At 38.4% G+C, this 19,606-nt stretch overlaps 2 protein-coding genes across 7 annotated transcripts in view; one reads left to right on the top strand and one right to left on the bottom strand.

The window, feature by feature from the left end:
• LOC135694051 (uncharacterized) overlaps positions 1 to 3,621 on the top strand; it is an 18,773-nt gene extending 15,152 nt beyond the window's left edge. For all 4 annotated transcript variants that reach the window (XR_016144093.1, XR_016144092.1, XR_016144091.1 and 1 more), the window contains exon 2: positions 1 to 3,621. This exon is cut by the window's left edge. The gene's annotated coding sequence lies outside the window, so the exon portion shown is untranslated.
• Positions 1 to 19,516, bottom strand: part of LOC135689496 (uncharacterized) — a 26,416-nt gene extending 6,900 nt beyond the window's left edge. For all 3 annotated transcript variants that reach the window (XM_089110289.1, XM_089110291.1, XM_089110290.1), the window contains exon 1: positions 1 to 19,516. This exon is cut by the window's left edge and continues 1,907 nt beyond it. In XM_089110289.1, the coding sequence (XP_088966415.1) occupies positions 12,726 to 18,632 (5,907 nt within the window). In that variant the 5' untranslated portion in view covers positions 18,633 to 19,516 and the 3' untranslated portion in view covers positions 1 to 12,725.
• Between the last annotated feature and the right edge of the window lie 90 nt (positions 19,517 to 19,606).

Genomic DNA, 19,606 nt, shown 5'->3' with positions numbered 1-19,606 from the left:
AGGACACTCGGAAAAAGCATGTTTAAAAAAACATGGATGCCAGAAACAAAAAAACTTGAGGTATGTGGTAGCTAAAAAGGAAAAAAATCCTCAGAACAGTTTTAGTGTAAATTTCTTTTCTAATGAATCATGGCAGTGTAAAACTTCTAACATAAAAATTTGAAAATGGCTTTGAAAAAAGCAAACATTTTATGACCTTTTAGTATGTTGTAAAATGTTTGCTTTTTTCAAAGCCATTTTCAAATTCTGTACCGCAAAAAAATTGTTAACATAAAAATTGAAAGTTACGACACAGCAATTGTGTTAGGTTTGGAAGCAGGTATCAGGTATATCCATCATAAGTAGTGATTTGTTGATTTGTTTTGTGACATTGTAGCCAAGTGTGTCACGAGAGAAGAATTGCAAATTCTAGGTTGTACAACAATAAATCTGGTTGTAGAAGATAGTTATTGGTTGGTTAAGTGTTACGTTGTAAGTAACTTTAAGTACTCTTTCTTACTTGGCACTGACTTTTTAAGCAAGTCAAGCGCATAGACTTGGGTAACTTATAAGCCTGCATTGGTCCCACTAGGATACCTATCAGTGCTGTTAGGAAACGCCAGCAGGTATGGGTCAACCTCTTGCAATGGTTAGACACCCCAATGCGTAGTAAAGCCATTTTAAAGGGAAGTATCGAAAGGTTGCAAGGTACAGTTGTATTTGAGCCAAAATATGATTTATTATGTAAGAATGAATCTGTCATTTACCCTGCAAGAACTATTGCTTCTGTAGAGAACGAAACCATCCTTGTTAAATTTGTAAACACTAATAATTTTTCAGTCAAAGTTTTTTCAGACCCTTCAGTCAAAGCATAGAAAGTGCTGAAATTGTTGATGGAAAGATCAATTTAGTGCAAAAAGTCTGTGACTCTTTTGATTATGACTTCAAGTGGCTAAATGATATTGGCATGTCTGATTCTACATTACTTGGTATAAAAGAACTCGTTTAATTTCACTTCTGATGGAATATGAAGGCGTTTTTGTTACCAAGGATATAGATTTAGGCAAGGCTGATAGGTTTTTGCACAGAATAGATACAGGGAATACCCACCTATAAGACAAAGGCCATAGCCAACAAGACATGATGGATAAGCACATAATAGCATGCTGCAGAATGGTATCATTTAACTGTCTGATAGCCCATGGTCACAACCTTTAGTGATTTTGTGTTGATTTTAGAAAATTAAACTCGGGATCAAATAGCAAATTTTTCCTAGGATAGACAAAATTCCTGGGAGATTCGTGCTTTTTTACTTCTCTAGATTTAGCTTCTTGGTACTATCAAGTCCCTATGGACCCCCAAGATATGGAGAAGATTGTCTTCTGTGCTCGTGCAGGAAATTTTGTATTCAAAGTAATGCCAATGGGTTTAGTTAATGCGAGTTTCACTTTTCAGAGAATGATGCAATTAGTGCTAAGTTGGTTACAATGGGATTACTTCATCGTTTTTCCTAAGTCATTTATCTTGAAAACCTGCGTTTAGTATTTGGTTTGCCAACTGAGGGATGCGAACTAAAACCAATAAAGTGTCATTTTTCCAAACCAAAGGTTCTCTACTAAAGGCACACTAAAGGCACATCGTAGGAAAGGATGGTATAGAACCTTACTCTGAGAAAGTTGCTGTAATACGTAACTAACTAATTCCGACAAATTGTTTCATAGTAAGAAGTTTCATAGGACTTGTTTAATATTATCATATATTTATCAAAGGTTTTGCTAATATAGCTACCTCAATAAATGCATTGCTTTAAAAAGGTGTAATATTCTATTGGAATGAACAAGGTCATATTGCATTTAGAATTTTAGGAAACGCTTTGCTGTCAGCATGGATTCTATCAAATCCAATGATAGTTATGCAATCATATTAAGAATAACGATAGTTATGTATCTACTGTAGATGTTCAAGGGTTACAATGGACCGAGTGAAAGATATGCAAGAACAAGACCTGTCTTTGTGTAAACTTCATAACTACTTTAATAAGGACAACATACCTGTTGAATAAGGAAGCACATAAGTTTATGGCAACTAGTGAAGATCGTTTTATGGGGAATGAAATTTTATATCATGTTGACAAAAGTAACGCTAGGTCCAAGGAAACAGTAAGGAAGCAATTGGTAATTCAACAGTCACTAAGTGATGAAGTTATTTTACCATGGCATGAAGAAGTTACGTCAGGTCTTTCAGGTTTTGAAAAGATCTATCTAGGGATCTTACAAGGCTACCTTTAAAACACAGAATCCAGAATATGGAGTCCAGAATACGGAATATGGAATCAGGAAACTATCTATCACACTATCATTTATAGATATTTATAGACAGGGTATGCAGTTGTGTGATTACATGGATCCCACTCAGAATGTTAGAAGAACTCGTACTCAACTTGAACCAAAGTGGCCAGATCTCAGAAAGCTGAACGACAAAGAAACTGTCTACCAACAAAAGCAGCAAGATTACTTCAATACACAACATCGTGCAAAACCGTGTATAATTCGTAAACAACCAGTGTATAAAAGGGGGCTCAGTTGAGCTTATGACTTTCTAGTCTCAGTCAGAAATCTTGGTGAGCACTGTATTGACTTCTCTGAAACACACAACAGGCACACAAAGCGAAAGACCAAGAATCGTGAAAACATTGTTGTTCATCTGGAGTAGATGACCTCTCCAGCATAGAAAAAGCTGTCAAGATCGTGAATACATTGTTTTTCATCTGGAGTAGATAACCGATGTTGACTTCTCCAGCATAGAAAAACCACAATTTTACTTCCAAAAATTGACACTCGCTTCTCCACATACGATCAGTTCTGGCTAGACCCAAAACTTTGGGACAATAGCAACAAGATGTATGGCAATGCAGAAATAAACAGGTTGTGTGTCGAATTTGATTCCCTCATGACGGCAGCTGGCTTCGAAAAATCTAAAATTTTTTACGAGTGGAGCTCTCTCAAAGCTCTACAACGATCCTTGTATTTCAAGATGGAGTGCTGCAAATTTAGAAAAAGATACGCAGTTTCCGACGCGAAGAGTTCGCCAATATGGCATTATTGGTAGAATTAGCCTTGTGCATGTCAGGATCTAATTCCTCAGTGGAGAGGTCTTTCAACATTATTTCTCTAGTACTTTCTGCCCGCCGCCTTGGAGTGTCATATGACATAATGGAAAAAGTGCATGATTATAGCATCCAATGACAAAAATTGGTCAAGAGAGGTAAGGAAATGGTTATCAATTGTGCGGTGGATGCATACATGCAAAAAAAGAAGAACAGCTGTTTTCACACACAGATGCCGAAAATATTGCATCTACAAATGCACTGGCTCAATGTTCTGCAATGGAAGAAAATTCCGGCAGTGATTAAAGCCACTCTGACTTCAACATTGAATCAGAATCTTCTTGTTCGGACAGCGAAGAAAATGATGGTTCAATGGAATAGAATTTTTACTACATACACAAAATTTTTTATAAGAAAGTGCTTTGTAAGAACCAGTAGAAGGCCAACAATATTTAGAAACTTCCACTGGCAAAAATAAAAAACGTGTAATTAACAATTTATTTCGTTCTAACATTAGTCAACAGATTAACTTTCTTTAGTAGAAGCAGACAAGAAGGGTTTATAAACTGCAGGATTACATATTATTAACCTACCTTATTGTTGATGTTGTTCTTTTCAATATATTGGTTTTGTCGTCAATAAAGCTTTTTTAATAAAAATTGGACTAGCCTTGTGATATGTTTTCTTACAATAAAGTTATGTAGTCTAGTCTATATACAGCTGAATGTACTATTTAGTACTTTGGTGCAGTAGCACACCAGCCTTAGCACCACAAGGAGTGCAGTTCATTGCACCCCTATCATTTTTCCCAAGCATGGCCTGAAATTAATCAAGAAACAATAGCTCTTTCACGAAATCCGAAAAGTCATTCTCATACGAAACATATCCCATTGAGTTTCATAACAGCAGGAAAGTTACAGAAAAGAAAGAGATGGACCTTGTTTATTGTCGACTGAAGAGATGATTGCTGACATAATGACTAAAGGATTACCAAAACCAAGATATGAAGAACTTTGTTCGCAGATAGGATTGAAATTGCTTCATTAGCTTACCTATTACCTACTTCAATACAGTATAACATTTGTGACGTGTTGAAAATATATGATTATCATTATGATGACTCTTGTTATATTAAGTGATTGACATTTCAATCAGTTATTGCTATAACTTCCAGACACTTCACGCTGAGAACACGTTTTGTTGAACTCTAAATTTTTGATTACTTGTAGTTCGGATTTAACCGGATTTGCTTTCAAAAAATATGAAAGTTCTGTTCGGTTTATAGTATGATAGTTTATAATTTTTCAACAAAAACCCAGTCTTCAAGCATTTTTAATGGATTCAAATGCATCCTTTTTGGCCCTTTACGAGTCCAGTACAGTAGCTACCTCAGCGGGGCCCTGGAGCTTTTGAAGTATAGATACTTCTTTTATTATAAAACAGGCCCAACGAGAGTGGGTAAGAGGAGGAATTGACCCTGGGCTCGTTAAGAAAGAAGGATCCGCTTGTAATTGAAGGGCCCTGGTCAACCAGTATGCATTGCGCATCGTAACAATCGCAAAACACCCCTTGAAAAAAAAACACGACCTGGAGCAAACTTTTTGTTCGCATCAGATTTTGTCTAGGAGAAATAGACGAGAAAGGATGAATGTGTCAGGAGAAGTTGAATTAGTTTTTGATGAACAACTCAGGTAATTCAATTTTGATGGTTTTATCATGACAATTATAGAAACGCTGCTAAAATTCCAATGGCGGCCTAAGTTTTTTTCGTACACGCATTTTGTACATTCTCTTCATACTAAATTTCAGCGAGAAACATGAATCTGCAGCACAACATGCCCCTGTAAAGATAGGGGGAATAAATGCTGCAAGTGGTGTCTTTGTCAGTGGCGTAGCGTGACTTTTTCAACTGGGTATTCTCTATTAATCAAAAGGGTGGGGCGGGGTGTGGCTCGATGCGGCTTGATGAAAATAGGGGGATAATAGGAAGATTAAAAGGACTAGCTATTGACATTTTATCTAATTTTCTTTTTGGTTCGGTTGGCAAGTACTGCACTGTCAGGGCATTGCTATGATAAAAACGATACTTTGCTAAAGGACTCTTCAAATATACTCTTCGAACTCATTCATTGCATCATATTACTATTAACCATTTCATCAAAAGTAATTCAAATCAAAACATATCATTGAAAGCCAGTAAAATTTTACTGGTCGAAATATGTCCCAATAGTTGTTGTTAAATCGTCTAACATTTGCACTGATGTAAAGAGGAAGTAACTGTAAACACCTACTCTTAATACCTTTTAATACAAAAGGGCTTTCGAAAGTTTCAAAATTATTCTCATAGGGCATTACATGAGTTATAAATGATTTTGTGCTATGCAGTATAGACTTTTTCTTCATGGTCTAATCGTGATATTTTCAATACAAGTTAATATTTGAAAGAATCGAAGGTAATGAGATGAGACTGCACAATAATGCAAATAAATGCGCTCGAATAATGCAAACAAAATAGGCCAACAATATAACTGAATACACCAGGCAACTATAAGGATATTATCCAGGCCTATCTGCATTCACTTTAATTCTATCACATAATACAAACAGAAACATCCCTGATTGGCAAGCAATAACAAATTGGCATTTCAAGAGGGAACAGATCTGAATCAGTGTAGTATTATGTAGCAGCCTACCTTTCCTTTCCACTTTGCTGTTGGTAGATTAAGATTAGGGGTCAAATGAGAGAATGATTATGAAACAGTAATACAGACATTGCAATAGTTTTTTTAATTAAGTCATGTTTACTGTTTTCGATGCAGCTCCATCACTCCAACCGCTCCGACGTCCATTAACTGTTTATATCGATCTCATAACGAGACTATTTTGAACCAACTTTGAGGCTGTAAGCTGCATATTTCACAGCGTACAGAACCATTGTTTTAGCTGATTATCGGCAAATATTATTCATGGAAAGGAGCATTTTGATTGGTTAAAGTACCGTCTAGGGTATTCACTGTGTATTCATGACCGATCTCCATACAACATGAAGTAGCTCAATCTTCAAAATTAGCTTCAAAGATCCCCCAGCTTCTCTATGCTTCGCAGCGTTATTGTTTCCATGAATTTCGTGATATTTTGTACTTGTACAAAATGTAGAATATTGAAGGTAACAAATTCAACCAGAATCAATAGCCCCAAAACATTTTTTACTTATTACAATTATACGTCGTATTAATATATTTTCTGAGAAATCTCAGGGTATTCACTGAATACCTTGAATACCCGGACGCTACGCCACTGGTCTTTGTGGGAAGAAGAAACTGGAAACAAGTTTGTTACCTGTCCTTGATACGGCTAGTGGTTTGAACAAATGAAGGTTGTGATCTATGGCTGCCAGAGCAATCATTGCAATAAAATAAATATACTTGAATGCAACTCTTTTAGGGGCATACTTTATGAGCATGCTGGTAGTGTTTTCTACATTGCCTGTATGTCTGAATCTGACATATTATTTGAGGTTGGCGAGGAATTTTTTGTCAAAAACACCTGACCTAAGTGCTTTAGCTGCTTTTGATTCTTTGCACATAAAGGACTTTGGTTCTTTTTCTACTATAGGCCCATGCATGCACTTGGAAGATAATCATGTGTGTGCTCCACAGACATGATGCACTGTGCCAAGCCAGCAGTCTCAAAGTTTTTAACATCGCCATTTACTACTTGACATGAGTACCAAAAATGGTTAACAATGCTTGGTATCCATTCTTTCAACCCTTCACAGTCTTTCCCCTTTGGAGCTTTGTGCAGCTGTTTAGATAAACTTTTAGCCTTATACCAGACATCAGGCTAAAAGTGCAAAGTTCAACAAATTACAGTTTTCCATATGACTATAAAAGAATAAACGATTTAAAAAATGCTAGAATACATGGATTCCAAACCGACAATTTTAGAAATAAAGAGTAAAAAGATGTTACCAGTACCATAAAGTCTCAAAATTAGAGGCAGCATTTAGGGTGGGGCTCCTGAGACTTTGGGGGCTCAACCTTAATGTTGAAATTAAAAAACTCTGAAGTACAAGCACCTTATCAACTACAGCAATTAAAAAGCTTAAAGAAATTAAAATTTTTAGTTAACTGTAATGTGTGTAGCTACCCTTATTTTCATTTGAAACTTGATCAAATATGTCAGGATTGTCGTTCTGTATAACAGAATTAGTAATCTTTGTTGGTATAGCTGGAAGTGAAGATTCTTAACTTTCTTTACCAATAAAAATAGTTTAGAATTTTAAGAAAAAGTTTCCACTATTTACTTCCTTAATATCCTGCTGGAATTCGTCACTAGCATTTATGACTTTTAGAGGGGTATGACTTTTTGCAGATCAATTTTCATAGTCACCTTTATTAAGCAAGAACAAAATTGGTAGTCTCACGAAAATCAGAAAATATAATGAGGTTTAACTTCTTTAATGGAAGTGTCCATCAAAGTTCATCACACTGTTCATTGTTTATGGTGTCCACCCGAACTCAACATATAAGCAGAGGAGATTTGTAGGCTTCAGAAAATTAATAAACTCTTGTGGTACATAGAAACATAGCTGATAAAACATGGGATATCTTTGTTGAATGCATCTTGCAAACAGGTTGAGTTAAAATGGACATTTTGAGCATTTGGCGGTTAAACCAGATCAATATCCATATCCATATCCATATTCATATTCAGGGTGAATTCATATCCATATCCATAGCATCGAGAAACAGTTGTACCAGGAAGCTATTTCAAAGTAAACAGCTTCTCCTTCATGAAAAGCGACTGGGGCAACTGCAACAATGGTGGCAGCGGTTGCTGCTTAAAGAATAGAAATGCAAATGTTTTATCTGCTACTGTTGAGTACATTATATACAGGTGTATAACCTAAGAGGTGTTTTCTGGCCTAGAATGAGCCAAAAAAGTAATTTTCCCTTTATTAACATTGATGTTTTAAATTTTTTATGCAAAGCTAACTTTCTTCTTTGCAATGGTCTGTGTAATTTTTATTTCCCAAGCATTTACTGACACTGAGTTTTTGAACCGGTGGCTTATTGAAATAACAACTTAATATTTAGAGGCACTTCGGAGCCAATAGGCTGCCTTCCTGCTATTGTGTCTACTCCCAGTAAAGATATAGAATTCTCAGTTGGGGTCCATATCCTATCTTTTTCAGCGTATCAAACTGCCCTTATTTGTAGAGTTTCATGCTGTAGGAACAAAGTCAGCTGGGATACGATACCACGGTCTAAAAAGGTCTGCAGCAAAGTACCCCAGTTTAAAAATATAAAAAGGGGGCAATTTTCAGCTAGTATCAGCTATTAAAAAGAGTTCTCTATCCTATCTTTTGTACTGTATCAAACTGCCCCCTATTACAAAGTTTTGTGCTATTGTACCTACTTACAGAAGATCTATTGTAATAGCGCCTTTAGGGGCTTGGGGCAAAGTATCCCAGTCTAAAAATAGCCGAAGCGGGCGATTTTCAGTTGGGGTCCATATCCTATCTTTTTCAGCGTATCAAACTGTCCCCTCTTGCAAAGTTTCATGCTAGTATCACAATTTGCACAATTCGACCTAAAAAGTGACTTAACAGCCCTGACTAAAATAACAACCGACACTTTGCTTGCAATTGAAAACCGCTGACACAGTAATGGTTTGCTGCAGATTTTCTTCATCTTCAGTAATTTAGAGGAGATCTACAGAGGAGATGAAAATCTTTTTTGAAAGTTTGCATCCTCAGTGTGGTATGTCTTTGGGGGGTTCCCAAGGCCTGCCTGTATCCTTATACTATTTAACATCAACTGTTTCATATCTGCAACCTGCAAAAAGTAAACATCAGTCGTTGCTAGCACGAAAATTATTTATTAGTGTAATCCAGGTTCTCCATTATTGTGCTGCTTGCCTATTGAGATTGTTACCTATGGAAACCTAAGGTGAAAACAAGCAAACCAAGTTGCATGCTTGAACAGCAATCTGGCTATACAAAACATATGTGCTTCTTATGTATGTGGGACTATTGTGATAAAGTCAACCATTTGGTAAAAAAGGATGGAGAACCTCAAGAAACGCTCAGAGCTGGAGACAAAAATATAATAAACAAACCCCTTGTATCTAGAGACAGGATAATACTCCCTCCTCTACATAAAAAGTTGGGACTGATCAAACAGTTATTGAAAGCTCTGGACGAAGATGGGCAGGGCTTCATATAATATTGCAAATCATATACTGGACTGAGTCTTGAGAAACTTAAAGAAGGGATCTTTGATGGACCTGAAAATCCGAAAACTAATGAAAGATGACAAGTTTCTATTTTCAATGAGTCCTCTTCAAGCTGACGTGTGGCTCTGTTGGAGTCATGCAAAACTTTCTCGGTAAAAGGAGAGACAGGAAAGTGAAAAGAAGCTTTCGAAAGCTTGGGAGATCAGAATTCGTCATGTCGGGTTGGTTCCGAAAAAGTTGTCATTCGTGTTATTCTCACATTGGCAAACATTTTGAAAGAACTGGTTATTCTCAGCCAAGGTCTGATACACCAGCCCAATTCTGAAGGCTTAGATTAAACTGCAATCCCAAGCTTGAAATTGAGGGAAATGAGGTTGATGAACGAGAACCAAAGCGCCAATCTAGAGCTGCTCAGAAAGCGAGAAGTGAACATGAAGCCATGGTGGTTACAGGAGATATGGCCGGTGAGGGGGAAACATCCACGGACTTGGCTGAATATAGTAGCATGAGCAGCAGTGTTGATGTAACAATGCAATAATCCACTGAAGAATCTGCTTGCAATCTGGATCAGAACCTTGCCGGAGTAAAGGGTGTTTTACAAGAAGCCATGGCAGAAATTAAGGAACTCCAGGGCAAAGTTTTTTGTTATGAAAAATTGAATAATAAAGATGTACAGAATTATACCACATTAACTAAGATTGCTTTTGAAGAACTGAGTCAATTTTTGGCTCATTTTAAACCTTTGAAGTATTGGTATGTATTGGATTTTATCTTTAAGTCATTCATGTCACACTCTTTGATTTGGCTAAAAAATTTGGAGTTAGCAGAACAACCATAACCAATATATTCTACACATATATTCATCTACTACATGAGATTATCTTTATAAAATTGATGCAAAATGTTCTACCCCTTGCCAAGTATCAGTCAACTATGCCCGAGTCTTTTGGTGACTTTTCAAACTGCCGTATCATTTTAGACTGTATAGAGTTCCGTTTGTCAGCCCCAAGGAAGGACCTGGAAGCAGCAAATCTTGTATATAGTAACTACAAGCATAACTTAACAGCAAAATATCTCATTGGTGTTGCTCCTAATGGGACAATAACCTTTGTGAGTGAGGGATATCCTGGAAGCACCAGTGATAAAGTTATCACCCAAGAATCTTACGATATCACCCAAGAATCTTAAAAAGAACATTTTAAGCCATTTGAAGGTAGGGGACGCCATTTGAAGGTCCGCCATTTGAAGGTAAGTCCCTACTTGTAACATGCATAGAATATCAAATTTTTAATTCTTTAACCAATTTGAAATTTCTGCACAAAATTAACTGAAGTCCAGTTTGATCAACTCAACTGAAGAATAGTTTCTTGTATTTGAATTTAAGTAAATGATGCGCAACAAAATATATTTTCCAAAATGTATTTAGCGAAAAATGCCAAATTGTTAATCCCCAAATGTAATATTTTGTTTCTAATCACTCCAAAATAAATAAAGTTGTAATGTTTTGAAAGCATTTTGAGATTTACTTTTGAGCTTTTTGTGTTTCTTAAATTTTACAGGCTGGAGATCTTATACTGGCAGACAAGGGTTTTCTTCTCCATGATATACTGCCACAAGAAGTATCTCTCAATTTGCCTGCTTTTTTAAGTGGCAAAGAAAGATTCACCAAGGCTGAAGCCATACTTTGAAGAAAAATATCAAGGTCAAGAATCCATGTGGAGAGGGCAATGGAGGATCTTCAAAATTTTAAAATATTGCAGGCTTTAGAGACCAATCAAAGACAATTTGCCAATAAAATTGTTCAAGTTTGTGTAATCCTTGTTAATCTGCAGTCAACAGCTATAAGTGGAATATTTAAGTAGTGAGACACTAATAGCATATTGCCTGTTGCCATATATGCAATTTTTTATGTACTGCGTAAGATCAAACTCTGTTTTGCCCCCCTCCATTCATTGATATATGAGCTGTTTGTCAGAGACCCTCCTCTTTTAATAAGACACTTATTTGGTCCAAAATACATCTTTTGACATTCAGTGACATAGACAATGAGAACAATGAACAATAAAACGAAGGAAAAGTAATAACAATAACCAACAGACAACAAACTGATAAATCAGAACATAACAATGAAAAATTTCATTTTTTGTGCAAATAAAATATGAACCTGCTATTAATTTATTGGTTTCAAGGTTGGTATTCAATAGAGTAGATGGGTTGATAGATCAAAAAAAATTCTGAAAACTTTTGCCCTTTGCATTATTTCAGTGCTATTAAGTAATTTCTTTTTTCTCAAAGTGAATAAAAGCTAGTCTCCTATAACCTCTTGGAACACCTCTGTTGAATATGACATATCAAAATGAAACTGTTGAAGACATAAAATTTAATCAAATTTAGTGTACTTTCAAAACTACATCAACAAAACCCAACACAACAACTTCTTTCTTTTTGAACACCCTTAACCCCCTTGTTTAAAAAAAATTAAATCATTTATATAATCAAAATGTTTCAATAATGTGAGTCAAAGATTTTCTCTTTCTGTGAATATCACTGCTTTTTATCCTTAAAACATAGAAATAGGTTATTCAGTCAAATATAACGATGGTAGAAATGTGTTTTGATAAAAGTCACTTAGCAAAGGTATATTGTTTTTCTCCCAATTCTTATCTTTTGGGACAAAAACAACATGCATGTCTTTAGTTGTCCAAACAGCAAATTGTGCCCATTTGGTCCCAAAACAGCCATTTCTTCTTGGACCTGATGCCAGTAAATTGGTCATGTCATGAGTTAAATAAAATTGTCTGAAATGTGATGGAGAAGTCATTTCCTTCTCGATCATCTCATTGATAGAAGAGTCCTTGTATTTCCAAGGGCATTTAATTTCCAGGGCTCCTGGACCATTCATTTCTTTTGAAGTAATAATTCCATCTGGGGAACAACCAAGGTATCCACATTGGAAAAGATGCAGCCCAGTTGAAGTGACTGTTTTCCTTGTTTTTTCTTCTTACTGTTTGCATGGCACCTCTTCGTGCAGTCCTCCCCACACTATGCTGTCATTACGCTAGAGTTTTGAAAAGCGATAGTGTGAGAGGTGCTTCTATTTATATTATTGAGATGGTAGAGCAAGGAAACACACTCTTTACATTTTCATATCTTGATAATCATTCAAGATTTATAACTTAACTGAACGAGGATACGAAGATAACTGAACTACGCTTTACAAAGCTTCGGATTAAATAGTACTTGTCACGTGATTATAAAAGGTCATGTGATCTGGGGAGCGTCCTACTACATCCTCCCCCTTCTTATTTAAAAAAATACAGCATACGTATTTTTTTTTACAGTTTTTTTTTTTTTGTTAACGTTAATTAAGAAAAACATACTGAAAGCGACAATATCCATGTTAACGACGTAAACGAGAAAATTTGTCTACATCCAATGAGAGAACATAGATGCCCCCGTGTGGAGCACCTTCTAAATGTAGAAACTGACATGACTTAACAAGACCACGGAGTCGCCCATGTTTAGCTAGGATTTCTCTACTAGGTGGGAACGACTCGTAAAGAAATTTACATGCTTCTGATGCTACAGCGGACTTGGAGGGTTTACACTCTAAAAACGTTCCTAATCGAAATGCCACATCGGCTAAGTCCTTATTTGGGGAAGCAGGGTGTACTGGAGTGACACTTTCCTGTGACGAGTCTACGTGCTCGACTGTAGCTAAAGGAGAAATATCAGACGGTGTTGTGTCGGGTACGACCACAATCTTTTCTACATTAACTGGATGTGACCAGTCTTGTCCTGAGGTGGCATGGCGCAAATTTAAAAGATCCTGGCGACCATGTGGATGGCCTGTGACGATGAAAGGACCATCGAAGTTGCGCAGAAAGCGAGATTTTTGGCCGCTTTTGGAGGGAGCGGACTCCTTGCGCATGTAAACGAGTTTGCCATCTGGCACGTGTAAATCGCGCGAAGCGATGTCGTACAATTCGCGTTGGCGACGGCGCAAGTCTGCTTTTATGGCGCGAAATTGTTCATGTGCTTGTTGCATTCTGGCTACAAGATGATGAGCATAATGATCAGCAGGCAAAGACTGAAGTGGAAGATCCAAAGATATGGTTTCAGGCGAGGGAGCATGGCGTCCAAAGACTAGAAAGAATGGTGTGATGTCAGATGTACCTGAAATAGGCGCAGTATTATGTGCATAAACTGCAGGCTGCAAGAAATCTTCCCAGCGATCCTGATTCTTTTCGCAAAAAATTCCGATAGCGCTGTTAAGAAATCGATGTACACGTTCTGTAGCGCCGTTCATGCGCGGACGAAAACCTGAAGTGTATACTTGACGAATAGAAAGCAAAGATGTTAACCTATGCATAACTGCATTAAGAAATTCACCACCGCGATCGCTCTGTAAAACTGATGGAAATCCTAGTTGAAGAAGTACATGATCTAACAATGCGCGTGCAGCTGTTGTTGCTGTTTTGTCCGGGACAGGTATAGCGCGAAGGAAGTTAGAAAACGGGCACACAGCTGTAAGAATCCATTTATTTCCCGATGGTGAAGTTGGGAGTTCACCTACATAGTCCACGCCCAGGGTGTTGAAGGGATGTTCAAAAAGTCTTATCTGCATAGGACCGTGTGGCTGATTAAGCGTTTTAAATTTGATGCAATCTGGGCATCGGCGGATCCAATTGCGGACATGCTTGGACATATTGCGCCAATAAAAGTCGCGGGAAAGGCAATTATAAGTTGCATCTCTACCACGATGCATTCCTATAGGACTGTTATGATATGCATATAGCAGATGGCGCTGAATGCTGGTATCTGATGGAACAAAAATGCGTAAATGATCAGGTTCAGCTATAAATTCATCTGAATAATAAAGAAGACCATCAATAACTTTAGCACGGTTGGCTACGGTCATCACCCAACGTTTAGTCTGTTTATCAAGGCTGCTGATACAATCAGGAGAACTGTTATGGACAAGAAAGAGTATAAGGGGTCCTAAGTATTTATCCTGTCGTTGTAGTTTAGCAAAATCAATCCTGTTGAGGTTCAGTGGATTGAGAAATTTTAAGTCATTGGTCCACTCTGTTGTAGATGGCTGAGCAGTAGTGACTGTAAGATACGTATGTGTATTGTTGTTGGGTTTTACGTTTGTGGAAACTTTATGGTGAGATGTAACTTGTGAATCGTTTGTAGAAAGAGCTGCATTGCAGGCCAGTGATAAGCAATTCAGGTTATCGTTGCAGTTTGTCTCTAGATATGGGATGTCAAGAGAAAGTTCTGTAAGAAAAAAATCAACTGTTTCTGCTGGAGGAATGAACAACATATCTGCAGCTACCGAGGGTAGGGGTAAAGGAGCACGACTTAAAGTATCTGGAACAACGTTACCTTTACCGGGGCGGTGTTCAATCGTGAAATCGAATTCTGCCAAAGATAAACACCAACGTGCCAACTTCGAATTTTGTGGCGCAATTGAAGAGAGAAATTTCAAGTTAGCATGGTCTGTAATGACTTTGAATTTGCTACCCATTAGATAGGGGCGAAAATGCTCTAAAGCCCATTTGACGGCAAAAAGCTCTTGATGAGCAGTAGGCCATCGAGATTCTGTAGGGGTAAATGACCTAGAGGCATAGCGAACGGGTCTAAGCTTGTCATTTTTGTGCTGAGCGAGCATAGCACCACACCCAAATTTGCTGGCATCGGTATGTACTTCAAAACTTTTGTCGAAATCAGGATGAACAAGCATAATATCAGGAGAGATAAGCGCATTTTTAAGATTTTGGAATTCTGCCTCGTGTGGAGGTGTCCATGAAAAGGAGGCTTTCTTAGACAATAATGTACGCAAATGTTGTGTTTTAGTTGACACGTTAGGAATATATTCCCGGAAATAACCAACCATTCCAAGAAAACGTTTAAGTTGTGACGCATTGCGGGGTGGCGGGAAATTTGAAATTGCCTCTGTCCCTTTTTCAGTAGGGAATCGACCCTCTGTGGTCACTTTGTGGCCTAAAATTTGGAGATCCTTAGAAAAGAACACGCATTTAGAAGGCTTGAACTGTAAGCAAAATTTATCTGCGCGTTCAAAAATCTTTTTATAATGCTCCAGGGCTTCATCATATGAGGCAGACCATGAAATACAATCGTCGATATAGATGATGAGCCACTGGTACAAATAGTCCGAAAACACTGTATTTAAGACGCGTTGGAAAGTTTGTGGCGCTGTTTTGAGGCCAAAGGGCATCTTTATAAATTCCCATAATCCCAAATGCGTGGCAAAAGCTGTTTTGTGTCTGTCCTTTGGGTTTACAGCTAATTGCCAGTATCCACTAGCTAAATCAAGCTTAGCAAAAATGTTTCCTCCACTAATTGCGTCTAAAATATTTGCGACAGACGGTATAGGATAGCCATCGCTAGATGTAACTGCATTAAGCCCGCGGTAGTCGACAACAAAGCGAGGAGGCTGTGGCTTACCCTTTTCTAGGGGCTTACGGACAAGTATACAAGGTGCCCCCCACGCAGAGTTGCTTGGACGAACAATGTTTAACTTAAGCATACGTGCAATTTCAGCCTTAATAGCGGAAAGTTCTGCGGGGCTTTTGCGATAAGGAAGGCGATAGACAGGAGGAGAATCCCCCGTAGGAATATGATGATAAACGCCCTTAATGGTAGACAGAGGTGAGTCAGGCAAATGAAAAACATGTTGGAAGTCATGCAACAAGGACTTGAATTGCGTTAAAATGCTACGCGGCACATGTGCATACGATGGCGCGTCAAGTTCTAAGGCATGTAAAAGTTTGCTAAAATATTCCTCAGAATGCGGCTGGATATCGCTTTTTCCTATTGGAGAAAATGAATTAGCCTGATGACGCTCGGTACATTCTAAATACGGCGACAGAAAAGACGAATCAAAGGCTAGATTATCCTGTGCCATTTCCTGCAAGTTAGAGGTGTGAATAGCATGACCGCCATTAACGATCTTATCAGGATCCAAGGTCGGGAGGTCATCGATATTACGGCGGGCGGCATGGGTTGCAGAAACTAATGAATACCATTGGTTTGCTACCTGAGAAGCAGTAAAGTCTGCGGCATCTTCTAACACATTAGTATCAGTGATCAATACAGGCCTAATGTTTCCGATCGAGACATTTAATGGCAAAATCGCAGACTCTTTAGTAGAGTGAATAACAACCGTTGTTGAGTACAAAGATTCACTACTCAGTGTACTATCCTCTAAAGTTTCTGAAACGGGCGATATTGACGTCAGTAAACAAGTTGTCTGCGAACCAACATCAGAGCGAACTGGGCGACTAGGCCGACATTTTGGGTAGCTGGAAGCCAAAAAAGGGGACATGACACAAGTGCACAAATTTGTCATGCTCGGTAACCCAGAAAGGGAAATAGGACCACTAAGGGTAGTGACCCCCGGTAATATTTTATTACCCTCCAGCCAAAGGTCACCCGAAGCCGAAAATAGGGAGGAACCCACCAGCGATGTTGCAAGCAACATGCAAACAGTAACAAAATTAAAGCCCCTGTGGAGGCGAACAGGTTCACCTGGCTGTGTTGGTAGGGCAGTCAACAAACATGTAACATTAGCAGTAGAAGTAAAACTACTTGTAGGAAAATGCAAATGTGGAAATGCATGAATAGGATTAGAATCGTGACACTTGACTACGAATTCTAACCCTTTATCGGCAAAGTATACAGTTAGAGCACGAGAATTAATACGGGCATCGGTCTTGCGTAAATGATTTTGGCCAAAAAGTACCGGCCAAGATAAATTTGGCACGACAAGCATAGAAAAAGTTGCAGAACGCCCATTTTCGAATTGCAAGGGAACTTGCATTATACCTACGGCTTTAAGAGAGGCCGAGGGACTGGCAACAGAGACCTTAACGGGCTGCTCTAAGCGCGAAAACTTGAGGTCAGGGCGTGTTTCAAGAACTTTATCAGCGTGCGCTTTGCTAACTAAAGACACTGAGCAGCAAGTGTCGAGAGGCAAAGGGAGAGAAACCCCAGCTGACGAAACAGAACACCATAAAATATTACGGTTCGCAAGATCTAAATTAGAAATTGTGACACTATCTGGAGCTAAACTTATGGCAGGCATGCTATAAACATTGTCTTGCGAACCCCCTTTGGGAGGGACGGCCTCATCGTTGGGCGGTGCAACATGTTCTTTACTCGTGAGCAATAATGAGTGGATAGATTTCAATAAAGAAGTCGTATCAGAATCGACAGACGGTTCCACCTTAGCAATATGCGTATGGAGTGAGTTAGGTTCAACAGAATTATAATGCGAAATAGCCTTGGTCCTATTATGACGAACAGCTTTACAATTAAAGCGACCACATTTGGTGCACTTATGAATATAACCTTTCTTACATCTACCATTAGAAAGTTCACAAAAGGCACGGGGATATTTATTATATTGAAAGCAAAGTTCACCTGGAGGTTTTGGTGTTGCTTCTTGACGGTGTGCAGGTGCTTTTCTTGGGTAGGCAGGAACAGGCGTAACAGGTAAAGCATTGGCTGTAGAAATAGGCTCGTCAACTGCGATTGAAGTAGTTTTGGTCTCGTATCGTTTGGCAGCTTCAATCAGGGCCATTAAAGTCGGATAGTTGAAATCCCTAGCAAAAAGATCCCGCGAAATATCCTCACGTAGTTTGAGGGCAAAGGCATGAATCAACTCGATTTCATTTCCATCGGCTGTCATGTGAATACCTGGAATTAGTTTCTCCAAGGAATGTTGGGTCTCACAAAACCGGTGTGCGAAGTTGGAGACGCTTTCGTGGTGTTGTTGGCGCATGGTATAATACGTGGCCAAGAGATTGCGAATTTGCTGGTCTTTTGGAATTCCACGTTGGGAGTGAAGAACCATTAGTGCAGCATTGTAAAACTGGTAATAGTCATCAGAGGTCGGAGATGCAGGCAATCGGACAAGATGGGTGCTCTCATAATTGCAAAGAATATCGAAGGCACGGCTATCCTTTCGGCACTGTTGCTTGAGGTACGTTAGATAAAACTGCGGATTTGCACCAGAAGATCGGAGAACCTGGTTGAACTGGTCCAGAAAACGGTCAAGATCTTCAATTCCTGTATATTCAGGCAGTGTAAGGTTCGGCAGGCGAAGAGTAGCATGACCAGGAGAAGTTTGCGACTGAAGATTTATAAGGTCGGATAAATCTTTTACGGCAGAGGCAAGTGATCTCAATTCTTCGGTTCTTGACTTATTGGATGCATTTTGTTCTTTAGCAACAGCGGCCAAACCATTGATAAGTCCGAGAGTTTCTTCTTGCGACATACGGGACGGCGAGCGTGACAAAACGGGTCATCCACCAGATGTGAGAGGTGCTTCTATTTATATTATTGAGATGGTAGAGCAAGGAAACACACTCTTTACATTTTCATATCTTGATAATCATTCAAGATTTATAACTTAACTGAACGAGGATACGAAGATAACTGAACTACGCTTTACAAAGCTTCGGATTAAATAGTACTTGTCACGTGATTATAAAAGGTCATGTGATCTGGGGAGCGTCCTACTACAATAGGGGGGGGGGGGGTATAGCTTATCAGATTCCATATTTCGCTTAACTGCTCGTACAATAAAACTTTGAAATAAAACTTTGCTAGTACAGTGTTGCATTACAGCTCAAAAAACCTTAGTAAATTATAACTAAATATTTCTTTTGTATGTTTTAACATTAGTTTCATAGCTTACCACCATCTTCATATAGTTAAAAAAAATTCGTGTTCAAAAGGTAGGTTTTGATGCAGATTTCGAATCTGAGTGTTGATCAGGCTGTTGGGGGGGGGGGGGCTTTTCCAAGATAAAGAGGGTTTAATCATATGGGCAAATTCCAGTGGGGCATACAAAAATCTATAATTTATGTGTACTTTTGTTGCATTAATTTATCAAGTCCATTATTCATTTGATTTGTAGGTATGTCATATTGCAGTAAAAGAAAATATGACATTGGTTCTTCATTATGTCGACCAATGATTTATTTTAAAGGAAGCTTCCTTAGGTTTTGTGCATTGTAGTGAGTAACACAAAGGCTCTCAGGTTGCTGCAACAATCAAAGAAGCCATAGAAAAACTTGGTCTTGATCCAAAATTTAGTCGTGGGCAGGGATAGAATAGAGCCAGAAATATGACAGGTATATGTATCGAGTTGCTGCAACGGTACAGAAGAAATATCCCCATGCAATTTACTTTCACTGGAGATCCCACATATTGAACTTAGCGGCTGCCTCAGCTTGTCAGTTAACA

Source organism: Rhopilema esculentum, chromosome 9, assembly GCF_057945365.1.
Source record: "Rhopilema esculentum isolate cy_ngs chromosome 9, ASM5794536v1, whole genome shotgun sequence".
NCBI lineage: Eukaryota > Metazoa > Cnidaria > Scyphozoa > Rhizostomeae > Rhizostomatidae > Rhopilema > Rhopilema esculentum.
This window is presented reverse-complemented; position numbering and strand designations above follow the sequence as displayed.